Source organism: Lepisma saccharinum, chromosome 29 (genome assembly GCF_977018435.1).
Source record: "Lepisma saccharinum chromosome 29, izLepSacc3.1, whole genome shotgun sequence".
In the NCBI taxonomy this organism is placed as follows: Eukaryota; Metazoa; Arthropoda; class Insecta; order Zygentoma; family Lepismatidae; genus Lepisma; species Lepisma saccharinum.
This window is the reverse complement of record NC_139257.1, coordinates 43,200,174-43,222,375: the sequence shown is the minus strand read 5'-3', so window position 1 is coordinate 43,222,375 and position 22,202 is coordinate 43,200,174. Positions and strand designations below refer to the sequence as shown.

The 22,202-nt window shown below is 34.7% G+C and overlaps 1 protein-coding gene across 5 annotated transcripts in view; it reads right to left on the bottom strand.

Moving 5' to 3' along the window:
- LOC145981333 (uncharacterized) overlaps nucleotides 1–22,202 on the bottom strand; it is a 292,919-nt gene that overhangs the window by 114,784 nt on the left and 155,933 nt on the right. For 4 of the 5 annotated variants that reach the window (XM_083114544.1, XM_083114543.1, XM_083114546.1 and 1 more), the window contains exons 9-11: nucleotides 17,298–18,906; nucleotides 3,382–3,506; nucleotides 644–820 (exon numbers count right to left, since the gene is read on the bottom strand). In XM_083114544.1, coding sequence (XP_082970670.1) covers nucleotides 644–820; nucleotides 3,382–3,506; nucleotides 17,298–18,906 — 1,911 coding nt within the window. Of the gene's footprint in view, nucleotides 1–643; nucleotides 821–3,381; nucleotides 3,507–9,094; nucleotides 9,186–17,297; nucleotides 18,907–22,202 lie in introns of all 5 variants that reach the window. The other variant, XM_083114547.1, reaches the window with a different exon arrangement.

Here is a 22,202-nt window from a genome sequence, read left to right as displayed (position 1 = left end):
CTAAACATCGATAGTGGGCAAGTGCACCACACTTGGATTCCCCTACTACAACAGTTATCGCTCGGAAATAGTAGACAACACAAACCCAGACGCACAGTTAACAACAGCGCACCTAGCGGCAGCCGGAGAACTACAAACAAAAGATGCATGCGAAGCAACAGTACAGCAAGTTCCAATGAGGATGGTGGCAGTGGCCACTGAAATTAATCGAAAAAGAAGAAAAAACAGCTTTGTGGATAAAGTGAGTACTAGTTTCTCCTTATTTATATCCTAAATATTCATGCAATAACTACATGTCTCCATGTGACCGAAAAAGTTGGGTGAATTTCTTGAGAATAACGGACAAATTTAAATACATTCCCATTTTAGTCAATATAAATGCATCCTAAAGACAACAGAAGGAAATTCATGTTCAAACACTTACAACAAAAATTTGGTATTCATTGTTTTGAAAACAGAAAATGGAAACACAACGAATTCCAATGTAAGCATACCGTATTTTATGTAGCTCGTGTAATGCCTCATATTATTAAAAAGGTAAACTTTTACAATTGATGAAATTAACTAAATACATATTTCGCACATTTTTAATACATATAAATCAGTTCTCTGATGATAATTCAATATGCACTAGAAAACTCACCTTCATCTTTTTATCATAAATTGCACCACCTCCTTTGCTGGGCTCTGAAGTCACAGGAAAATGTTTAGGTGTTGTGATTTTCTCTGCAAGTTTGTCCTGTAGTTCCTTTATCTGTGTCTTCATTGATTCACTCTGCACCTCGAGGTCTTCTACTTTTCTCCTTAATACTGCTGCCTCCTTTAATACATAATTAAAACATTTATTATTTTATGTTTCTTCTTCCATAAAAGTAATGTAATGTAATTTATTTAAGAGCACATAGGATAAACCTCTCCTCCATTGGAACATACCATAAATAGGATAGAAGCATTATATCTTACACATATAGAAAACAATATTCACCTTCATGCTTTTCAAAACTTAACAGTGATAACATTTGCTTTTCTCTGATGTCATGCATTTACTATAGTAAATCACTATACAGTGAGTGTCAAATGAAAATTACAATGAGATATTAAATATAGGTTTGGATAAAAATCAAGAAGATGGATACACAATAATCACTGATCTGGTTATTTAGATGATGATTAAGTGGATAATCAGATAATTTTAATAGTACAGATAATAGTTACAGTATTTGAATAATTCAAAAATATCTCTGTATACAAATAATCCAGATAATAGATATTGGAAAGATGGCATTTAGATTGATATGTGGTATCAGGATAAAACAAATATCCAAATTGTGGATAATACTTTGCTGAGATTTAGCCACCCCTGCATGCTTCAATATTAATCAAGTGGTTAGTCTTTGGTTCAAGGAAAGTGAAGAAATTAAAGCAAGATTTAAATCAGGTGATTTTCTTAAAAAAATTCACTGATTGAAATCACTTTAAAGAAATAATTTATAGAATACTGTACATAAGGATTTTTGTATCAGAACCAATTTTCATGAAAGTACATTAATCTCATCATCATTTAGTGCTGTTTATTGGATTTTTATTGATTGATTGATTGAGTTTCTTTTACTTCGCATTTTGTGCCTCTTGGCTAATTTGCGAAGATGGGGATGAATGATGAAATTGATGAATGGACATTCACAAACAACCAAGCCCGAGCGAGATTCGAACCTGGTACCCTTGGCATCGCAGCACGATGTGAAAACCACTCGGCCAAAGGGTCCGGCTGTTTATTAGGCTCTAAGAAGAAAAAGAAGGGAAACAAAATATATGTACTGATAAGGTGAAGCCCATATGAAAGGAATGTAATATGTAAAATGTAAAAACACATTTCTCTTGATTTAGAATGCAATAATTTTATGGGCAAAAATAACAAACATTTTGTGTAGGAAAATATACAAAATACTAATCATGTTAAACCATAAATAGTGTCATTATCATTAAATTGTAAATAAACATGGAAGCTGATATTTTGCAAACTATCATTAAAAAATTACCAAAATTCAGCTACGAAGACTTTTAAATATATTTTAAGTTACAATTGTAGATGTACAATTGTACATCCAGAATGTTATTCTACTGGAAGAAAAGTTACTCAAACACTCAGCATTTTAAGCATGTTTTTTTAAAAAATATATATTAAAAAATCGATTTAAATAAAAAATCATGAAAAATGATTTTTTAAAAGATAAAAATCATGATTTTTATCCACCCCGGTTACTTGAAAACATACGAGTGGAGTCTGGTATAGAAAATCAGATAACAGCAGTGATATCGTTAAAATATCAACATCGATATTTTAAAAATATCGACTTTACATCAATATATCGAAATATCAAGATGTTTGCTTCAAGCGTCAACTTCACATTACAATTACTTGAGAATTACTTGACCCATTCCAATGTAACAAAAGCCTTTCTTAATGATTTTCTCCCTACTTTCAACTGCACATAAAATAAAATGGGGTTTCCATTTAAAAACTAAGTTTGTGTTGAAATCGTACTTCCTTACGTAGTTGAACGTATTGTGTCCACTAATTTAATGGGCCCCTCTCATACCTTTATATCTGCGAAAGTGGTTTTTGAATATTTTTTGTTGTTCATGAAATATTTCTGGTGGTAATTTTAGGTGACTCACCCTGTATATATCAAACACATAGCATAACACAATAGAAATGAGTGTGAGAATATTGTGTTTAGTGAATGTTTATAATATAGTTGGGTCATTCCATACCATTTCGACCAATTTCTAATTAATTTGTCGCCTCACCATTTTTATAAATATTTATAATTTGACTACTTATTTCGACATCTTTCAAGTGTTCAAAACCGACATTGAATTCTTTTTCAGGTTTACGTTTGGATTTGGCAGCCATTTTTGATCAGTGGCGTGTGGTGATTTATCGTTCCCAGACCTTTACACAAATCACTGTAACTTCTGTTTTATAATTCCAAATGTAATGATTCAAAAACAAACTTCTTCAAAAAAAAAAAATCCCTATCTTTTTGTTTATTATTATTTTTGCTTCCAGAATAGTAGTTTCGATGCTATACTACAATAAATCTGATAGATTCTTTTTTCATAATTTCTCATCTTTAGGGCACAAAATAACCATGAAGGGGGCGATACACCTTAACCATATTTCTCATGTTTACTGTGCGGTACCGGGTAAGCCCGAACATTGTTTAACATATGAGGTGCCTGGGGCCCCATTTATCTTATGTGGACTGAATATAAACTTTTCTTGATTTTCATCTGTTTACACTTTTAAGTGCTATAATATGACTTTCTATAAATTCCTACATTTTCATTGAAGTTATGCAGACACTAAGTGCTTACCTGTTCATTTAATTCAAGCTGCAACCTTAATTCTGCTGGGTCATCTAAGTCATCTGATATGCCTTCATCCTTTTCAAGATTTGGTTCAGGTGTCATTCTTGCAGGACTTGGACTGCGACGTCGGCCTGTCACAATCAACAACACTCGTAAGTAAAATAAATTACATCACAATCCAAATGAGAAATAAGATAATTAATTAGTAAATCATTTCAGTAATCAATTTCAATCAGTAAAAAAAAATATAATTTCATATTAAATTCATTAAATATTTTAATATTTTTTTACATTTTATAATATTTAGTATCATTATTGCATTTATTTTTTTAAAAGAAAAAGAGTGAAAAAATATTGTGTGTATGTTGAGGATGGAATCATTTCAGCCAAAGGCTTAAAACACAATAAATTTAAGGTATAACAGTTGGTATTATTGTCTTTAAAATTCTATGATTAATAACACTTATTTTTCAATTTAGATTCTTTTATTCTCTACATTATCACCCCCCCCCCTCAGTTTACACTTGTGCAGATTGCAGTAAGCACTTACTTAACACGCAAATTATAATTTTGTTGAATTTTTAGAAACTTAGTATATTTGTTGTATTATTTTGTTTGTGTTACTTCTTCCAAATGAACTGGCACATGAAAAAATTAATAAACATTTTTGCTAAACTTGTAACACTGTGAAGTGATGGAGGGAACCACGCTGTATAACAGTACTTTATGTATGTACTTCACCAAAGAATCAATAATATCTTTCCACACAATTTAAAAATTACCATAATTTATGGGAAAGTATGGGCTGCTAGCTGGAATGTTTAGTAACTTTTCACAGGAAACTCCTTCTGATTGCTGAAAGTGCAATTCAGGTCATCCTCGACTTAAACAATGGAACTAGATTCAGTGTTGCAACACTCAGAATACTAAAACGTCAAAGCCAATTACACCCTTGAAACTCTTTGAGGGGCTAGGATTTTGATGACCTTAAAATTGCCAAAAAATGACCTTTAGAAAATGCTTTTATGACCTAATACATGCAAGAAAATGCCCTATAAACGTAGAAAAATGACCTAAAAATTCTGAAAGATTTGTAAAACAAATTTATAAACTACCAAGAGAAATTCAAATTACAAATTAACGTTACAGTATCTATCACATGTTAATTGCGTATGATAGTACACGTAAGAAAGTTCACTTTTTTCATATTTTACACTTTAAGTACTGAGTTGCAGTACAAAACGAAAATCATTTGCAAACTTTCAAAAGTGAATGATTGTCGGTTTTCAGGCAAGAAAGCCTTGTACACGGAAAAAAATTCTCTCTACTTCCACCGACACAAGAGGAGTGTACTTGAAAAGAACAATATCACTTGTTGTTAAGTCACTTTCAATTCCATAGAGTGCAAATTGCTTCCCTGACAAAATGTCCGATACAGAGCCCAAAACTTTGTACCCCTTATTTTTTAACAATAATCTGTCTGGCAAACAATATATTTACTGATAGAGGGGGGAATCACATTGTTTGAGCTGAATTATTACACAACAGCTTGTGTCAACAATTCTGCACAGAATTTATTTGTTTTTTCAAACACAATCGTTCAGAAGTGCACTGAAGGCAATGAGACGAGAGTCCAGAACCTCTCCCCTTCAAAGGGTTACATTTGCATGTAAAATGCCCCTTCTTTAACCAAAATGTACAAAAATGAATAAAATGAATTTTAAAAGGCCGAAAAATGACTTACACGGTTTAATAAGTTTAAAAAATGACTTTACTCCAAAAAGGGTCAAAAAATACAAAAAAAAATGCCTTACAAAGGCATCCTAATTAATTCACTTAAGTGTAAAACACGTTTCTATCTACTTATGCAATGTTTCTGCCTTACCAAAAAAAAGATACATTTGCATCAAAATCCTAGCCCTAGTTATCAGAAATTAATCTTTATTCTGTAATTGGATCATAATGAAACTGAATTCCAAGAGTGTTTTCCTTCGGACATGCTTAATAGTTTAAGTTTGAACTTATTAATGATGGCTTCTTAAAGAAAGTGGAGATACTTGCTGAATGGCAATAATCTTTCCTTTGAGATGAGGCTGAGAGTGAGAATATGGTGGATGAGAGCAGGGCCAGCCCTAGGTGGGCGTAGGGCCTGCAGCATACAATATATGTAGCACCTATAACCAAAATTTTTCAGAGACCGATTGGTCAGTTTGTTAAAGAATCTGTACTCACTGAAACCTTCATGTTTCATTTTGTTATTATTACTCAAGGGGTAAATTATATACACTTCTCACAAAAAATGTGGAATATTGTTATGTTAGGCACAACAAGTTTTGAATATCCAAGGCTGTGCCTATCACCTAATACATGATATACAGTGAAACCTTGATTTTACGTTTTTCAGACCAAGCTGAAAAAACTTAAAATTCAGGAAAATGTAAAATTGAGGGAAATTTTGTAATGTTTTGCTATGTTGGGACCATCAAGATTAAATGTATAATGCGAGAAAATGTGAAATCCGGGAACGTAAAATCGGAGTTCCACTGTACCAATATTCCAAACTTTTGGTCAGGAGTGTAGTTGAAAAGTAAACCAGCTACAAACTTAATTATTTTTAAATTTCTTTTCCCTAGACAAAAATATTTCAATAATTGAATTTCATGCATGCTATAGTGATATTTATTATAGATTATTTTATTCATCACATTAAACTAGGATAGAATAACGAATCTTTAAAAAAATTATCAAAGTCATAATAATTCACAAATAAGAAAACTAAAGAAGCTGAATTCATTGCCTTAAACAGCACTAGGCCCAGAGTGGATCATATTACTCTATTGTTTGAAATCTTCCAAAAATACTTCTAACAAGTAGCAGACAACAATCCTACAATTCCTTGAGAAACTCGTGAATGTGCTACATCCTGTGAGGCATTTGTGTTCAACATTAACTGTATAAGAATATCATAGTATAATATTGAATTGTGGTTAATGAAATAATATTTTTTATAATTTTAGTGTTATTATTATTGAAAGATTTGCTATCAATATTATAAAACAGGTTTTTGACAAAAATATATGCAGCTTAGAAGAATAACAGATTCAGTAACTGCACTTATATCTAACATTTGCCATCTACATTCAATTGACTTTCCTTTAGACAGGAGGTACTAGATGCAATATTAGGAGAATAATACATATATGTTTTGAAATGAGCAAAATTTCAATGAGTAACTTACATGAAGATTCTACTAATTTCAAAAAGAAAAATAAACAGGTCTGTAATAATTAGGAATTTACAACATAATGGCAAAAAAATCACAGATGTGAGATGGTAATTTATTGATTTACATAAAACACAATGATGAAGGCAATTTTCACTGATTTTTTTCACGATGAAAGTAATTTTTATTTTGTTTATACTCAGTGCTCAAAATGGAAATTATTAGGTGTGAGGGGTTTGCATGGGCCTTGGGGATGTTGCTTTGTTTTAATGTAGGGACAATGGGCTAACTGGAGAATGGTTTGCATAGTTTTCCCTATTTGGGGAATACTATCCATCTGCATTCCACTCCACATCAAGAATTTTTTATACTCTGTTGTATTCTTCTTTGAGTTTTCTATTGTCTTAGAAATTAAAATATGCAAATGCATAATATTTTTCATTCTTATGTGTATTTCTAAAAACACAACATAGTATAGTAAACATTGATGTTATTCATATCTTCAGTCTACAAAAGTAATGATATATAATATGTTAATGTTTATGTCAATAATATAATAATGCTACTTCTGTTCTTTCAATGGCACAGTGTTGGCTTGTAATCAAGGGGTCATGGGTTTGATACCTGGTGGAGGCACAGTGCACAGTGGTTGGGATACCACTTTAAACTGTAGGTTCAGTCCCGATTAGCCTATCTGTGCATAAAATTAACTTAAAGAACAATTCATACAATTCATTTTTGTCATTGTGTTGTAAATTTGCTTTAAATTTACAAAGTGAATAATTCTATTAATATCTGCATTCTTTCAATGATTTTTAAATAGCTTTGTAAGAGATATTTCCTGTTCCTTTTTCCAATGTATTTGCACAATTTTTCATCTTTTATGCTTAAGAGTGATCTGGTAATTATTTGTTCTATATTCCATCATTTTTTATTTAAAAATTATTAAACTAACAATTTGATTTTAGTAATGTTCTTGTGATTTTAATAATTTAACAAGTTTTCACAGGTAAAGAAGCAGAGAAACGTATAAATTAAAGATCAGTTTCATATTTTATGAAGCTGGCCTTTGTGGCAGAGGTCACAGGTTCATAAGACATGGATGTATTTGTTTCATCATCCTCCTTGTCACAATTAACACAAGAGGCAGAAAAGTGATGAAAAATAACCGAGAAAGGAAGATTTGGTTGGTTGGATGATTTGGAGTTTTAAGTCCACTTTATGCACAGTAAGGCTAATCGGGATTGGGCCTACAGTTTAAAGTGGGATCCGAAGCACTATGTGTCTCCACCGGGTATTGAACCTGGGACCCCTTAATTATAATGCAATGATGCTACCACCATGCCATCAGGGAGGCCCAGAGAATGAAAGACTTTTGAGTAACATCTAGCTGTTCTTCTCCTGCTTAATAAAGAAATTTATTATTATCATTATTAACTATGAGGAACATGACTGCAATTTTTTTAAGGGCTTTTCAACATGAAATTCTCAAGACTCAAATATCAACTGATGATAAGTGTTTGAGCACTTAAAATATTGTGAATAAAATTAAACCAATTTAATTGTGTTGGTTCATGATGTAAGATACATAAATGCATTATAAATGTTTATTGTTCCAATAATGAAGTCAAGTAACCTAAAAATATTAAAAGTAAACTTTATGGCTCACAACATAATTAGATACACCTAAATTATTTTTTGATTATTGTGAAAATCCTTTACATTGTGTTTTATACAAAGAAACATATTTCATATTTTACAAAGATGTGTTAGCAATAGTATAATTTATGTAATGATTGTATCTTTTCAGTAAGCTGGAAATGATAAGACTGTAATTTATCATGTATAGAAAAGGACAGCACATTGTAAAACATCTAGTACCTTCTGAGACAATGATATTTGGTTTTGTGCAGCAGTAGAAAATGGTTACAGAACCGAAGCATTTTTTAATGTTAATGACAAAACAAAATGTAGTATAAAAAATATAGTATTCATTAAACTATCATATGCATTGCATACAATAAGCCAAGGTCAAGTTGCATAGTATATTATAATAAAAACAATTATGGATGTTTTGCAAATGTTAACTTGTAGGCTAAGGGTTGATTTAATTAGATGTGATATTTCTGAAGACTTAGCATGCTGGACACACAGTGTTTCTGGGACACACATCAAACAATAATTCAAAATAATTAGTTGTGCAATAATTGAAAATATATCTCAATTGCACATTATGTTCATTACATGCCATCTTTGAGACAGAGATAAAATAAATTGGAATAAATCTCATGCCAATAATATTTGGAATTGTTTATAAATTTGTAAAATAAGTGACATTTTTAATTAATGCAAAATTCTATGAGCTGCTTTCTTATATTCAGTAAAATCAAAAGGTCAAGCACAAAGGTTTAAATGTCATGAGAAAAAATTACTACTTGGGTCAAATAAATGCCAAATAATTGCAACTTGAAACAGAAGAAGGCAATGTGAACATACTTCTGGCCTTGGAAGCCATTTTCTTCAGCTGCAACACCAAAGATTCATTGTCATCCTCAACACGGGATAGCTTCTTCCTTAAGTTTTGTGCCTGAAAGAATAAAAAGACATGTGACTCATTATGTTAACTAAATTATGAAAATATAAACAATATGAGAAACATGATTCAAGAGCAAGTGGTTTATTCCTTGCTCTAAAATTCAGTTCTAGTCAAAAATATTTTAGACTCAATATTTAGCTTTTCAAAATGTTACAAATGCCATTATAAGTACAGTAAAAACTGCATATCCCGGAACCTCTGTAAGAAGGAAACCTGTAAATACAGAAAAAGTCCCCAGAACGGACCAATTTTATACCTGAAAATGACCTGCTTAAGGTGGAAACCTCCTTAACACGGAAATGGAACACCATTTAAAGACCAACGAGATGTTTTTATTCTCAGCAAGCCGGAAATTTCTTCCTTTATTTTTCTCGCTTGCAAGAAAACAGTGCAATACTGTAAGTGGAACACGCCTCTGTTGCCACTCGCTTATCAATAACATTGTCGATATGAAAGAATGCGCTACAATACTCATAGCTGTTACGATTCTGTTTCTTTCTTTCATCTCTTACCCTCTTTCTCCACCTTTCTTTGTCTATTTCTCCTCTGTTCTTTCGTCATCTTTCTATTTTTCTTGTTATCTCTCTTTGTTTCTTTCTTTTTTCTTCACATTTATCTCAATATTTCTTCACCTCTCTTATTCCATCTTTCAATCTTTCTCTTTCCCTCTATGCACATCGTGCTACAACGCCAGTGGTCCCGGGTTCGAAAAGATACATAAGTACGTACTGTACGTTCTTACAATACTGTCAACAGTGTACCAACATGTTGTGTAGTTACATAATTGTAATCTCTGCTATGCTTATTGCGACTGTATCACATTTTTATTCATGTACAGTCTTGGACACAGCTGGCTTGTAACGACCCTATTGAAGAAGCAGTGAAACAAGCCATCTATGTCTGACCACCAAGCGCCTTGTGACTAGACAACCCAAACAGCATTGCAATTTTGCGGCTTGTATACCAGTCACGGGTATACATCTCTGTAAATTGAGTAGTGATGCCAAAGAGAAATACGAGATGAAGATTGTCGATCGTAATGTCTCGTGTTCTCGACATGGAATAATACTCGGTCCACGTTACGTTCCATTATTTAATGTTGTTTGGGAATGAACCTGACGGACTAGGTTTATATTTTCACTCCTTGCATTACAGTAAATTCCATATTTTACAATTATATTAATGCTTTGAACGAAAATAATGCCCAGAAAAACATCGAACACACGTTCACACCATTCTTCTCACGCACATGCACGTGAAAACAAACACACAAAGCTAAGTTTTGACTTCCAAGTGAATCTCCAAATAACAGTAAATGGAGAAGAACGATGTGCGAAACATGGGATTTTTCACATAAAGAATGCGTCTATTTGTGACATACGTGGTTTCTATTAATAGACAATGAAACAATTATGAGAGAAATTAACATGCATTTTCGTCTTCAGGTGCTGAGGAAAGAAACAGACTGACTGGAAAAAAGAAAGCAAGGTGCTATTGATAGGCTGTTGGTTAGCATACAGAGCTTTCATCAGTGAGGTCTAGGTTCGATCCCCACCAAGGACATTTATTTTTATTCTTTTCTATTAGTGAAGAAGTATGTAATATTGTTTTCTAGGCATTTTGACGAAAGGATACGCATCAAATTTGTTCGTTTAATCTGTATTTTCATTCTTCTAATAAGTTCTCTATCGCAATGGGATACAGAGATTCTCTATCTAGGCGATGGATATCTTCTCAATGGTTACGTAGCTGCGATTCTCCAGTCCCTTACACCCACTTGTCTTATTTATTTACTTCATTTCATATCTAACGAAAACACACAAATATAGTTAGAACAAGAAACACACCTCGCTTCGAAGGTTCCAGACTCGAGTTCTGGCTTTTTTTTTTGTGAGGGTGATTATTCTTGTGTGTCTGTTTATCATCTCTGTCAAAAAAATATTCCTCATTATTGCCGTGATTAACTTAGGGAGAGACCAAAGCGACTGAAATAACAAAAGTACAGAAAATGCAAGACATATCTGCCTAGGCATGTTATACCTTGGGAATTAGCAATCTGAAAGTTAACTTGCGTTTCAGTCGACTATTTGCGAAAGAGTTTCGTGTTGTCTCGTTTGGAGTGTTGGTTATCGTGTCGGACTAGCATGCGGCCAACCCGAGTTCGAGCCCAGCGGAAGGCAAGTTTTTTTTTGTCTAATTTTATCCAACCTTTTTTATAAAACTGAGGTTTCTGCAAAACCTTTTGAATTGCATGCCACTTCGTATGTGCCAGGTGCCCGTCTGGGGCAAACTCAGATTTAAGATCAGATAAGGAGAGGCTTGAAATACCATAGCTAGACCCCGTTTGCACTGAAAATCCTCGTTGCATATTTTAATTGAATGTGCATGTGCTATCATTTCGTGCCCTTTTTTTTAAAAGCAAGATCGCATTTTGTTTAATTTCATTTTCATTTAAATTTTTAAACTGAAACCAACAAATTTGATGGTCATTTTTTGCATTTTACGTCATTTTTCCCCCATTTTTTAGGATATTCTATAGGTCATATACCTATATTTTTTAGGTCATCAACTTCCGCGCCCTACTTATAAATATATTAAATTATGTGGATACCTGATGTGAAACGTACGATGCACGATCAGAGAGCCTGAATGTTGCATTGAAAACTGCAGAGAACAATGACTGACTTATGAACAGTGAAAGGTTTTTCCATGCTCCAATGGGATTTTATTTATAACTATAAATAAACAAGGGAGAAGGTCACAGGTGGGTATGATGAACTAAATTGTAATCTAAAAGTTTTAATTGAAGAAACAAAACACGTTTGCGGTTAAAAATAGGGCATTCAATTTCAGGCACATTACACTAACTGAAAGACTATTTTCAGAATTAATAATATTTGGATAACCGGCAAATCCAAACTTGATGTTAACCACGTAATGCACTTGATAATCAAAGAAACATAATTTTTCTTGAGCATGCCCTTTATTTTGTGTCTTGATTGTTGAAATAATACGTTGAAATGAACAGTAGTATGTTTTAGAGTGTGTTTAGAATCTCTTGTGTACTGCATGTAAATACTGAAGTCATTTTAGTATCCTAATCAAATAACAGTTATTCAGTGTAATCCTTTAAAAGGAAAGCCTTTGTTTCTTTGCAGCTGTTCATGACAGAAATTCAATTGCAAGACAAGTTACCAAATTAGCAATAGTTCTCTTACATATTTGTGGTATGTGCTTGTCTGCCTTATACCGGATGATGAAGGAAGCAGATATAAAAGATAGACAATTAGACAATGGGTAGCTCGTCCTGCTTTTGTCAGAAAACCTGATCAGCATACTGAACCAAGCCATCACTCGAGATACGACTTCAATAATATAATCCCGTTTCTGTGGCCAAATACCTCCAAAAAAAGGCAATAAAATTGTCAGTGTGAGGAGACGGAGAAATAATTTCCTTTTATCTTACATTATACTCTGTCTGTATGCCTAGTGTGGTTTGTCTGTCCCAAAGCTGAAGACAAACCTCTGTCTGTTGTAACGCGTGGCATGTTTTCTTCCAGTTTACAAATCACGTAAAATACCTTCGTTCACTTCAGTGTGCTGGTTCTGCAGGCTCAAGGTCATGTCGACTGATAACGAGATAGACCACGTGACTCCGGGGCCAACTGTCAGCATCGAAGACAAGCTTCAGTAACTTTTGCGAGGTTCAGAGCGCATGCTCCGTAATTATGTGCAGAAAACCCATGTTTTCTGTGTATAAAATTTACGTATGTTTGGATTGTGTGCTCAAATGTTGCAGTAAACATAACTCCGTGACACACAACAACAATTACAAGCGCTTCAAAGATTAGAAACTTAGCAAGCGTTACTCATAAGACGATTAGATTGTCAGACTGACAGTAGACCAGGTGGTGGGTTGGTAGCGTGTAAGTTTGACACGCAGGAGATACTAGGTTCGATTCCCCTTTGATTGCATCCAATTTTTTTTCTTAACTCGAGCGACTATATATTTGAATTTATTTATTGCGAACATTCTTATTTTATTTTCAATGCGAATTGTTGAATTTTGTTATCCAAACGATTACGATAATTTCTTGTGAATAGTATTATATGTATTTCTGGATCATTTTCTCGAAATAAATGTATACTTTTCGCCAGGCATAACATTTTGTTGAGTATGTTTGTAAAATGATGAGATATGTGGAAAAAACTATCGCAAAAAAAATTTCACAAATAAAATTTAAAACGGTAAAGTAAAGATTTCCACCAAAAAATAAAGTAAAAATGTATTTAACTTTTACTCAAATAAATTATTAAATAAAATGCAATAATTAGTTGCTCGAGTTATATAAAAAAACATAGGGCAATAGAACTGGAATCGAACTCAAAGCCTTCTGTACGTGAAACGTATCCGCTACCACGGGGCCACTTGACCACTTGAAAATCATGTAATAGCTTCGCCTCATCAAGGCACTTGGAACTCATCGAAACCTTCAAGCGCTTTTCCTCGATTTCTTCCTTCTTTTTAAGTCCACTTTATGCACAGTAAGAAAACTGGATCTATAGTTTAAAGTGGGATTTTAACCACTTGGAACCACTAAACCGCGTATCAAACTTTTCCTCTGGAATTGTTGGCTAGCGTGCGATATTACCAATACTCGGTTCGGGCATGGATGTGGGTGTTTGTCCCAGTGAGAATACAGATAATATAGAGGAAATTGACATGTGTCACAACTGAGAAAAAGGTGAAGAACGAGAATACTATTAATTTTGAAAATACTCTTTCAGTTAGTGTAATGTGTCTGAAATTGAATGCCCTATTTTTAACCGCAAACGTGTTTTGTGTCTTCAATTAAAACTTTTAGATTACAATTTAGTTCATCATACCCACCTGTGTCCTTCTCCCTTGTTTATTTATAGTTATAAATAAAATCCCATTGGAGCATGGAAAAACCTTTCACTGTTCATAAGTCAGTCATTGTTCTCTGCAGTTTTCAATGCAACATTCAGGCTCTCTGATCGTGCATCGTACGTTTCACATCAGGTATCCACATAATTTAATATATTTATAAGTAGGGAGCGGAAGTTGATGACCTAAAAAATATAGGTATATGACCTATAGAATATCCTAAAAAATGGGGAAAAAATGACGTAAAATGCAAAAAATGACCATCAAATTTGTTGGTTTCAGTTTAAAAATTTAAATGAAAATGAAATTAAACAAAATGCAATCTTGCTTTAAAAAAAAGGGCACCAAATGATAGCACATGCACATTCAATTAAAATATGCAACGAGGATTTTCAGTGCAAACGGGGTCTAGCTATGGTATTTCAAGCCTCTCCTTATCTGATCTTAAATCTGAGTTTGCCCCAGACGGGCACCTGGTGGTTTCCCCCGACACAACAAAGACTGTCACCAGTTCAGCATTTCTTTTGCTCGTAAATTGCAATCCTGCGAGATATATATACCTTGGTGAAAAGATTCAAGAATATTACCAAAATTAAAGAAGTGACAAAATATGATGAAACAATATACCGAATATTGCAAAAAATGATGGGTAAATGCCGAAAATCCGGGAAAATGACCTAAAACCTGACAAATAAATGAACTTTAAAATTACCTTTTTTGGGTTCTAGATGAAATGTAATATTGTGTATATTTAATGGGCATCGTGTCCGAGATGTCAGAAAAAAGATGACATTTCATCAACTTCCGCTCCCTATTTATAAGTTGTATTAAGCGAAATTCTCCATTTTTATTCTTTCTATATATATGATATCAGTATCACATTTCAAACAGTTATTAATGGTTTGAATGTAATTTGCTGGGGAAAAAGTTTCGTATTACTTTAAATTCGAACATGCAAACGCAAGTATCAAAGTATTGCTTTAGACAGCACTCATGATTTTGAAACGTGGAAAGGTAATCATTTTACGGGAAACGTAAAAGTTGGTGTGTGTTGACAGACTGTAGTTACTGCCATATTAGCACTGACAACTAGGAAGCGTTCTCAATGATCACGTGGCTTCATGTTTTTCGTTATTAAATAACTGTGTTTTTTCAACACATACACAAATACATCGTCGCTTCGAAACATCAAATTTTCATCTTTGATGCTTTCAGATTACCAACATACGAAGTGGCATGCAATTCAAAAGGTTTTGCAGAAACCTCAGTTTTATAAAAAAGGTTGGATAAAATTAGACAAAAAAAAACTTGCCTTCCGCTGGGCTCGAACTCGGGTTGCCCGCATGCTAGTCCGACATGATAACCGACACTCCAAACGAGAGAACACGAAACTCTTTCGCAAGTAGTCGATTGAAACGCAAGTTAATTTTCAGATTGCTAATTCCCAAGGTATAACATGCCTAGGCAGATATGTCTTGCATTTTCTGTACTTTTGTTATTTCAGTCGCTTTGGTCTCTCCCTAAGTTAATCACGGCAATAATGAGGAATATTTTTTTGACAGAGATGATAAACAGACACACAAGAATAATCACCCTCACAAAAAAAAAAGCCAGAACTCGAGTCTGGAACCTTCGAAGCGAGGTGTGTTTCTTGTTCTAACTATATTTGTGTGTTTTCGTTAGATATGAAATGAAGTAAATAAATAAGACAAGTGGGTGTAAGGGACTGGAGAATCGCAGCTACGTAACCATTGAGAAGATATCCATCGCCTAGATAGAGAATCTCTGTATCCCATTGCGATAGAGAACTTATTAGAAGAATGAAAATACAGATTAAACGAACAAATTTGATGCGTATCCTTTCGTCAAAATGCCTAGAAAACAATATTACATACTTCTTCACTAATAGAAAAGAATAAAAATAAATGTCCTTGGTGGGGATCGAACCTAGACCTCACTGATGAAAGCTCTGTACGCTAACCAACAGCCTATCAATAGCACCTTGCTTTCTTTTTTCCAGTCAGTCTGTTTCTTTCCTCAGCACCTGAAGACGAAAATGCATGTTAATTTCTCTCATAATTGTTTCATTGTCTATTAATAGAAACCACGTATGTCACAAATAGACGCATTCTTTATGTGAAAAATCCCATGTTTCGCACATCGTTCTTCTCCATTTACTGTTATTTGGAGATTCACTTGGAAGTCAAACTTAGCTTTGTGTGTTTGTTTTCACGTGCATGTGTGTGAGAAGAATGGTGTGAACGTGTGTTCGATGTTTTTCTGGGCATTATTTTCGTTCAAAGCATTAATATAATTGTAAAATATGGAATTTACTGTAATGCAAGGAGTGAAAATATAAACCTAGTCCGTCAGGTTCATTCCCAAACAACATTAAATAATGGAACGTAACGTGGACCGAGTATTATTCCATGTCGAGAACACGAGACATTACGATCGACAATCTTCATCTCGTATTTCTCTTTGGCATCACTACTCAATTTACAGAGATGTATACCCGTGACTGGTATACAAGCCGCAAAATTGCAATGCTGTTTGGGTTGTCTAGTCACAAGGCGCTTGGTGGTCAGACATGGATGGCTTGTTTCACTGCTTCTTCAATAGGGTCGTTACAAGCCAGCTGTGTCCAAGACTGTACGTACATGCATTAGTACTCTACATTATAAGTAATGCAAAATGTAAATCTGTCTTTCCATTATTTCCTGCAGCGCTCTATACTGTATTTAAAGTCAACCCTGTATAAGAAGGAAAAGTGTTAAGATGGAAAATTTTCCTCGGAACCATCATGTTCCGGGATAGACAGGTTTTACTGTAGTATTATTTTGAAACAATGAGTATAATAAGAGATTGGATAAATGTTTCAAAGGAAAGTAGTAGATATTTATCAGGTACGTGATTCTATAGAACCTTGTTTGTGAAATGTATAGATATTGTGTCAATTTGCAATTTGTAAATTTATTTTACCTGTTATGATTGAATATTTCATATAAATTCAATTCTGCTTAGGTGTTTTCTCCAGTGTTAATGAGGTCTCTGTGTACGATGAAAGTGATTAGTGGCGTTAAAAGCTGAAAATATTTTTCCATACTTCATCTATTAGACACTTGCTCTTGAACACATGTTTCGGCATTGCTAGTCAAGTAAACAACAAGTATTAAAGAAAAAAGTTGCAATACCTATTGGTGTGAGCAGGATGCCCATTGGTGATGCATTTGACAGTAGCCTGCTGGAAGGAACAATGGTGGGCAAAGGGAAGTGGATCTGTCGCATCATGTTCAGTGACAGCATGGAAGTGAACGGAAACCATGCTGAAAAATCTAAAGGCTGGTCGTTTGAGGAGCGAGCTTCAGGAGAAGATACGCTGAAGTATTCACTATCATCACTCTTGCTGCTTGTAGATTCGGTGGCGCTTCTCTTACTATCCACTGAATTTTCTGTGTTTGGGGGTAGAGAGTGAGGAGGCACAAATATCAAGTTCTGTTTGCCTTCATCACGTCTTGTGACATCAACACTATTCGTCTGATGCACATTTATTTCTTCATTCTGAGAAGAAATTTCATCAGGTATTATCACTGATCTAGGATTGTCATGGCTTCTTGGTTCTGTAGTTTCATGAATAACTTGTTTCGTAATTTCCATTCCAAAATTATCATATACATGAGTATCAAGCAAATTGTACGAAGAAACTTGACTTTCATCTGATGTAGTTACTTCTTCAATTCTGCTTAATACCTCAGGTTCTGCATGTACGGGTTCAGAGTTTATCAATTCACATTTGTTGTTGGACTGCTCAGTGTGTTTTTCTGATACTTGTCCCTGATCAGTAAGTGTTTGAGACTCGTTCATTTCATCTTTAACCTCGCATATTACTTCTGGAACTCTTACATCAGCATTGAAATCATTGTCATCTTTGATATTCATCATATCTTCTTTAGCATCCATGCTCAAAATTATGTCATTTGAATAACATTGGGCAGGAGTAGCATTATTTTGCTTCTCGGTCTCATATTTCAAAACATTTGAAATGCATTCATCCACTATACTTCTAACTAATGAATATTTGTCATCAAATATTATAGAAGTAAAAGCACTGGTTTCTTCATTTCTGTCTATGCTCATTTCTTCCTGAAGATCAGAATTAGATTGGTCGATGGTAATTTCATGGAAACTGTTGTAATCAATGGGGAGTTCATCGCATTGTACACCCACATCTACACTATTGCTTTCCTGTATTGAGAACATAGTCTCTGGAAGTGTAATATTAGAAGTATTTTCAACTTCATACTGATCAAAACTATAAATTAAATTTCCATTAGACTTACTATCCACAAGAAACTCATTTGAGTTTTCATGTGCAGAAATTTCACATTGAAGAGCTTCATTCTGAATTCTGTCTTTTGTAATATTTTCTTCAGCAACAATGTTATTATTGTGAGGATATTGCACATAATTTCTATGTACTTCAGTTTGATTCGATACTACAAGTTCAGCACACTCAGGACTAATAAATCTGTCTTTAATTGCTTCAGTCTTTTTACTATCACAGACATTTACTAATATCTTCATCTGATTACTGTATGTTTTCTCTAATTGAGAAATGTTGGTGTTACATTCAACACTGTTATCTTCTATCTTGTAATCAATTTGCTTACTACTTTCTCCATTGTCTCTAAAATCATCCTCCATTTTGTTATTAATTTCACTCAGATCAGAAACATCACTGTCTGAATTATAGCTACTTCTGCTGTTGCAGGTGAAGTCATCACTAGAGTCATCTTCTTCCCTCTAAAGTTAAATAAAGTTTACAATTAACAAATATTAACAATATTTAATACTATACATAGTCTCATGGAGAAACGTGGCAGGTTTTTAAAGAAGACTGAACAATAATTGTTTGAAGATTAAGCTAGCCTTGAATGCGGTCTTTATTTTTTAAATATTTCAACAAACATTATGCATTCGCATATGCTTGTCTTGTTTGCAAGAAGCTCATGGTCTAAGTATCTGGTACATAGTTTATTGTAGACAGTAATTTTTCCAATGTTTTTGAATTTGAACTAATCCTACTTTCACTAAGTAATAAAGATCAGTTTTGGCATCTACTTATGAGGACATATCAAAAAGTTTCGACACTAGTTCTGTAACATGCCAACAGATGGCAGTGCAAGGCTGCACTCAGGCTACAGGGAGCACCAACCTTCATAAGCCAGTGTGCCAAGAGACATCGTCCTGTGTACATTGTGAGCTGTGCAGCTGGAGTTCTTCTGACCACGTGCGTGACCACGTCTTCGATTTCATCATGGACAGCAAGTTAGAACAGAGAAAACGTGAAATTCTGTGTGAAACTGGGCAAATCTGCCACAGAGAGACGTGCACTTCGAGAGTGGAAGATGGCACGCTGACGGAGTTCTTGGCAGACTTGGATGCGGTGTTCCTTCTGCTCCTGGGTCTGCAGCCTGGGGACGAACTTGGCAGCAACACGGCGCATGTTCAAATCACACGTGAGGATTGCCTGCACTGTTCCATATGACACACCGACAATGGCAGGAATGTTGTGGATTGTTCTCCGATGATCCTCATGCACAAGTTGCCGAATGGTTTCGACATTTTCGGTTGTTGTGCTCGTTGAAGGTCGTCCTGATCTCTCGTCATCTTCCAGTGATGTTCTTTCACTCTTGAAGCGCGCATGCCACTCAAAACACCTTGCACGGCTCATTCTAGCATCGCCGTACACTTGCCGAATCATGTCAAGCATCTCTGTGGCGGATTTGCCCAGTTTCACACAGAATTTCACGTTTTCTCTGTTCTAACTTGCTGTCCATGATAAAATCGCAGGCGTGGTAACGTACGTGGTCAGAAGAGCACCAGCTGCACAGCTCCCGATGTACACAGGACGATGTCTCTTGGCACACTGACTTATGAAGGTTGGTGCTCCCTGTGCCTGTGCATGCAGCCTTGCGCTGCCATCTGTTGACGTGTTACAGAACTAGTCTCGAAACGTTTTGATACGTCCTCATACTTTGTTCTCAAGCTTTCACCACATCATGTGGCTTCCTCAGGAGACAGGACAAGTATAGTAAAGATTTAAGACATGGGAAGGTAAGTTAAGGTTAAAAGTCAGTCGCCAGCCAGAGTTAGAGTAGGAAGGAGTGACAGGGTGCTGCTTTCTTTGACCTTTTATCATCCATTTATCTTTTTAACCTTTCACTTACCTTCCCATGTCTTAAATCTTTACTATACTTGTCCTATCTCCTGAGGAAGCCACATGATGTGGTGGCCAAACTGGTTGTTGGTTGGTTGGTTTGGTGTTTTAAGTCCACTTTATGCACAGTAAGGCTAATCGGGACTGGACCTACAGTTTAACGTGGGATCCAAAACACTGTGTGCCTCCACCGGGTATCAAATCTGGGACCCCTTGATTACAAGATGACGACGCTACCACTGCACCACTGGGGAGGCCCCATGAACAAACTGGACATTATTACTTTGCGAAATGATGGCATGTGGTGTAAGTTAGCCTTTGTTTAAGTTCAATCTAACTTTGATCAGATCCTATTTTAATTGATTTAAAATATGGGACAAATGTGAACTTCTACTAATATGAGAGATAATATAACTTTCACTAACATAAAGGCATTTACAATCTTGTATAATGAAGTTTTTTTTAAAAATTTATCTTATTTTACAAAAATTGGGATCAAGAACTACAGAGAATTCCCTGACTTTCGCTACGAGACTCGGTGGCAAGCAGCCCAGCATCAGTGCTTGTCTTTCCCGGTGAACGGGTCCGTGACAGTCGCTTAAATTAAACCTCGTAAAAAAGTTTCAAGTACCAGGGTCAGTTCTGAATAAAACTGGAAAGAAAAATGGGGAAATAAAGTATACAAACGCAATCCGCACACCATCCATGAGTTAAAAGAGAGTATTGTATGAAAAATCGGGAGAATTACAGTAGACGAACTTGCACGTGTAAATGCCAATTTCCTTCGGAGATGCCAGGAATGTGTTGCAGCAGAGGGACATCATTTTCAACACCTTCTGTAGTCAAGGTTAGTACACAGTATGGAAACTGTAATTTTAATAGCAGACTCTAGCGACTGTTGCTGATTCGTTCACTGGGAAAGACAAGCGCTGATGCCGGGCAGCCTGCTGTCGAGTCTCGTAGCGAATGTCAGGGAATGCTCTGTAGTAATGATAAAACAATCAAGACAAAATGCATTAATTAAAATATGTTGTAACTTATGATAAAATTAAGACCTATAATTATTTCCACAATTAACAAAATATGTTGTTAATATTAGGGTTAGGTCGGAGAAAGTTTGCACCATTTAGGACAATTCTATTTAGTGCAATTCCTTTATCCAACATAAAAGAATATATATGTAAAAACAAATCACCAATTTGGAATGAATGAATTGTTGTTTTAAGTCCACTTGATGCACAGAAAGGCTAATCGGGACTGGACCTACAGTTTAAAGTGGGATCCGAACCACTGCACCATGTGCCTCGACGACATTACCACCATGCCATCGGGGAGGCACTCATCAATTTGGGACCTCACTTATCTGAACTAATTAAATTCCAGAGTCTGTGACTGCTGATATAGAGGGTGAATCAGTAACTTTGTAAGAAAAAATAATTACACAAATTATAAACACCCTCTGGTCCCAACCACATATTTTTCCGGCATTTTCCACATCCCATTCATAGGAGCATGCATATTTCATTTTTGACGAAAACACGAAATGTGCAATAACACATTGTAATGTTAAATTTTCATGTTTCTGAAAGGTGTGAGGTGATTTTCCTACCCTGTTTTGTCACGAAATGAACTGCAAAATGTGAAATAGACTCTTAAACACGAAATTTACAGTTTATTTACTGACGCAACACTTTATGAAGTTTGAATTATCCTGTGAGTTATGCAATTCATGGATAATTGTTTAATCCTGCTGTAAATATTTGAGAAGCAAAAATGGACTCCTTTATACACGGATAAACTTAATACTCTGGTAACTACATAAATTTGCTATTAGAAGGGATATGTTTATTTTGTGAAATAGTGCAGTTTTTAATCAGTT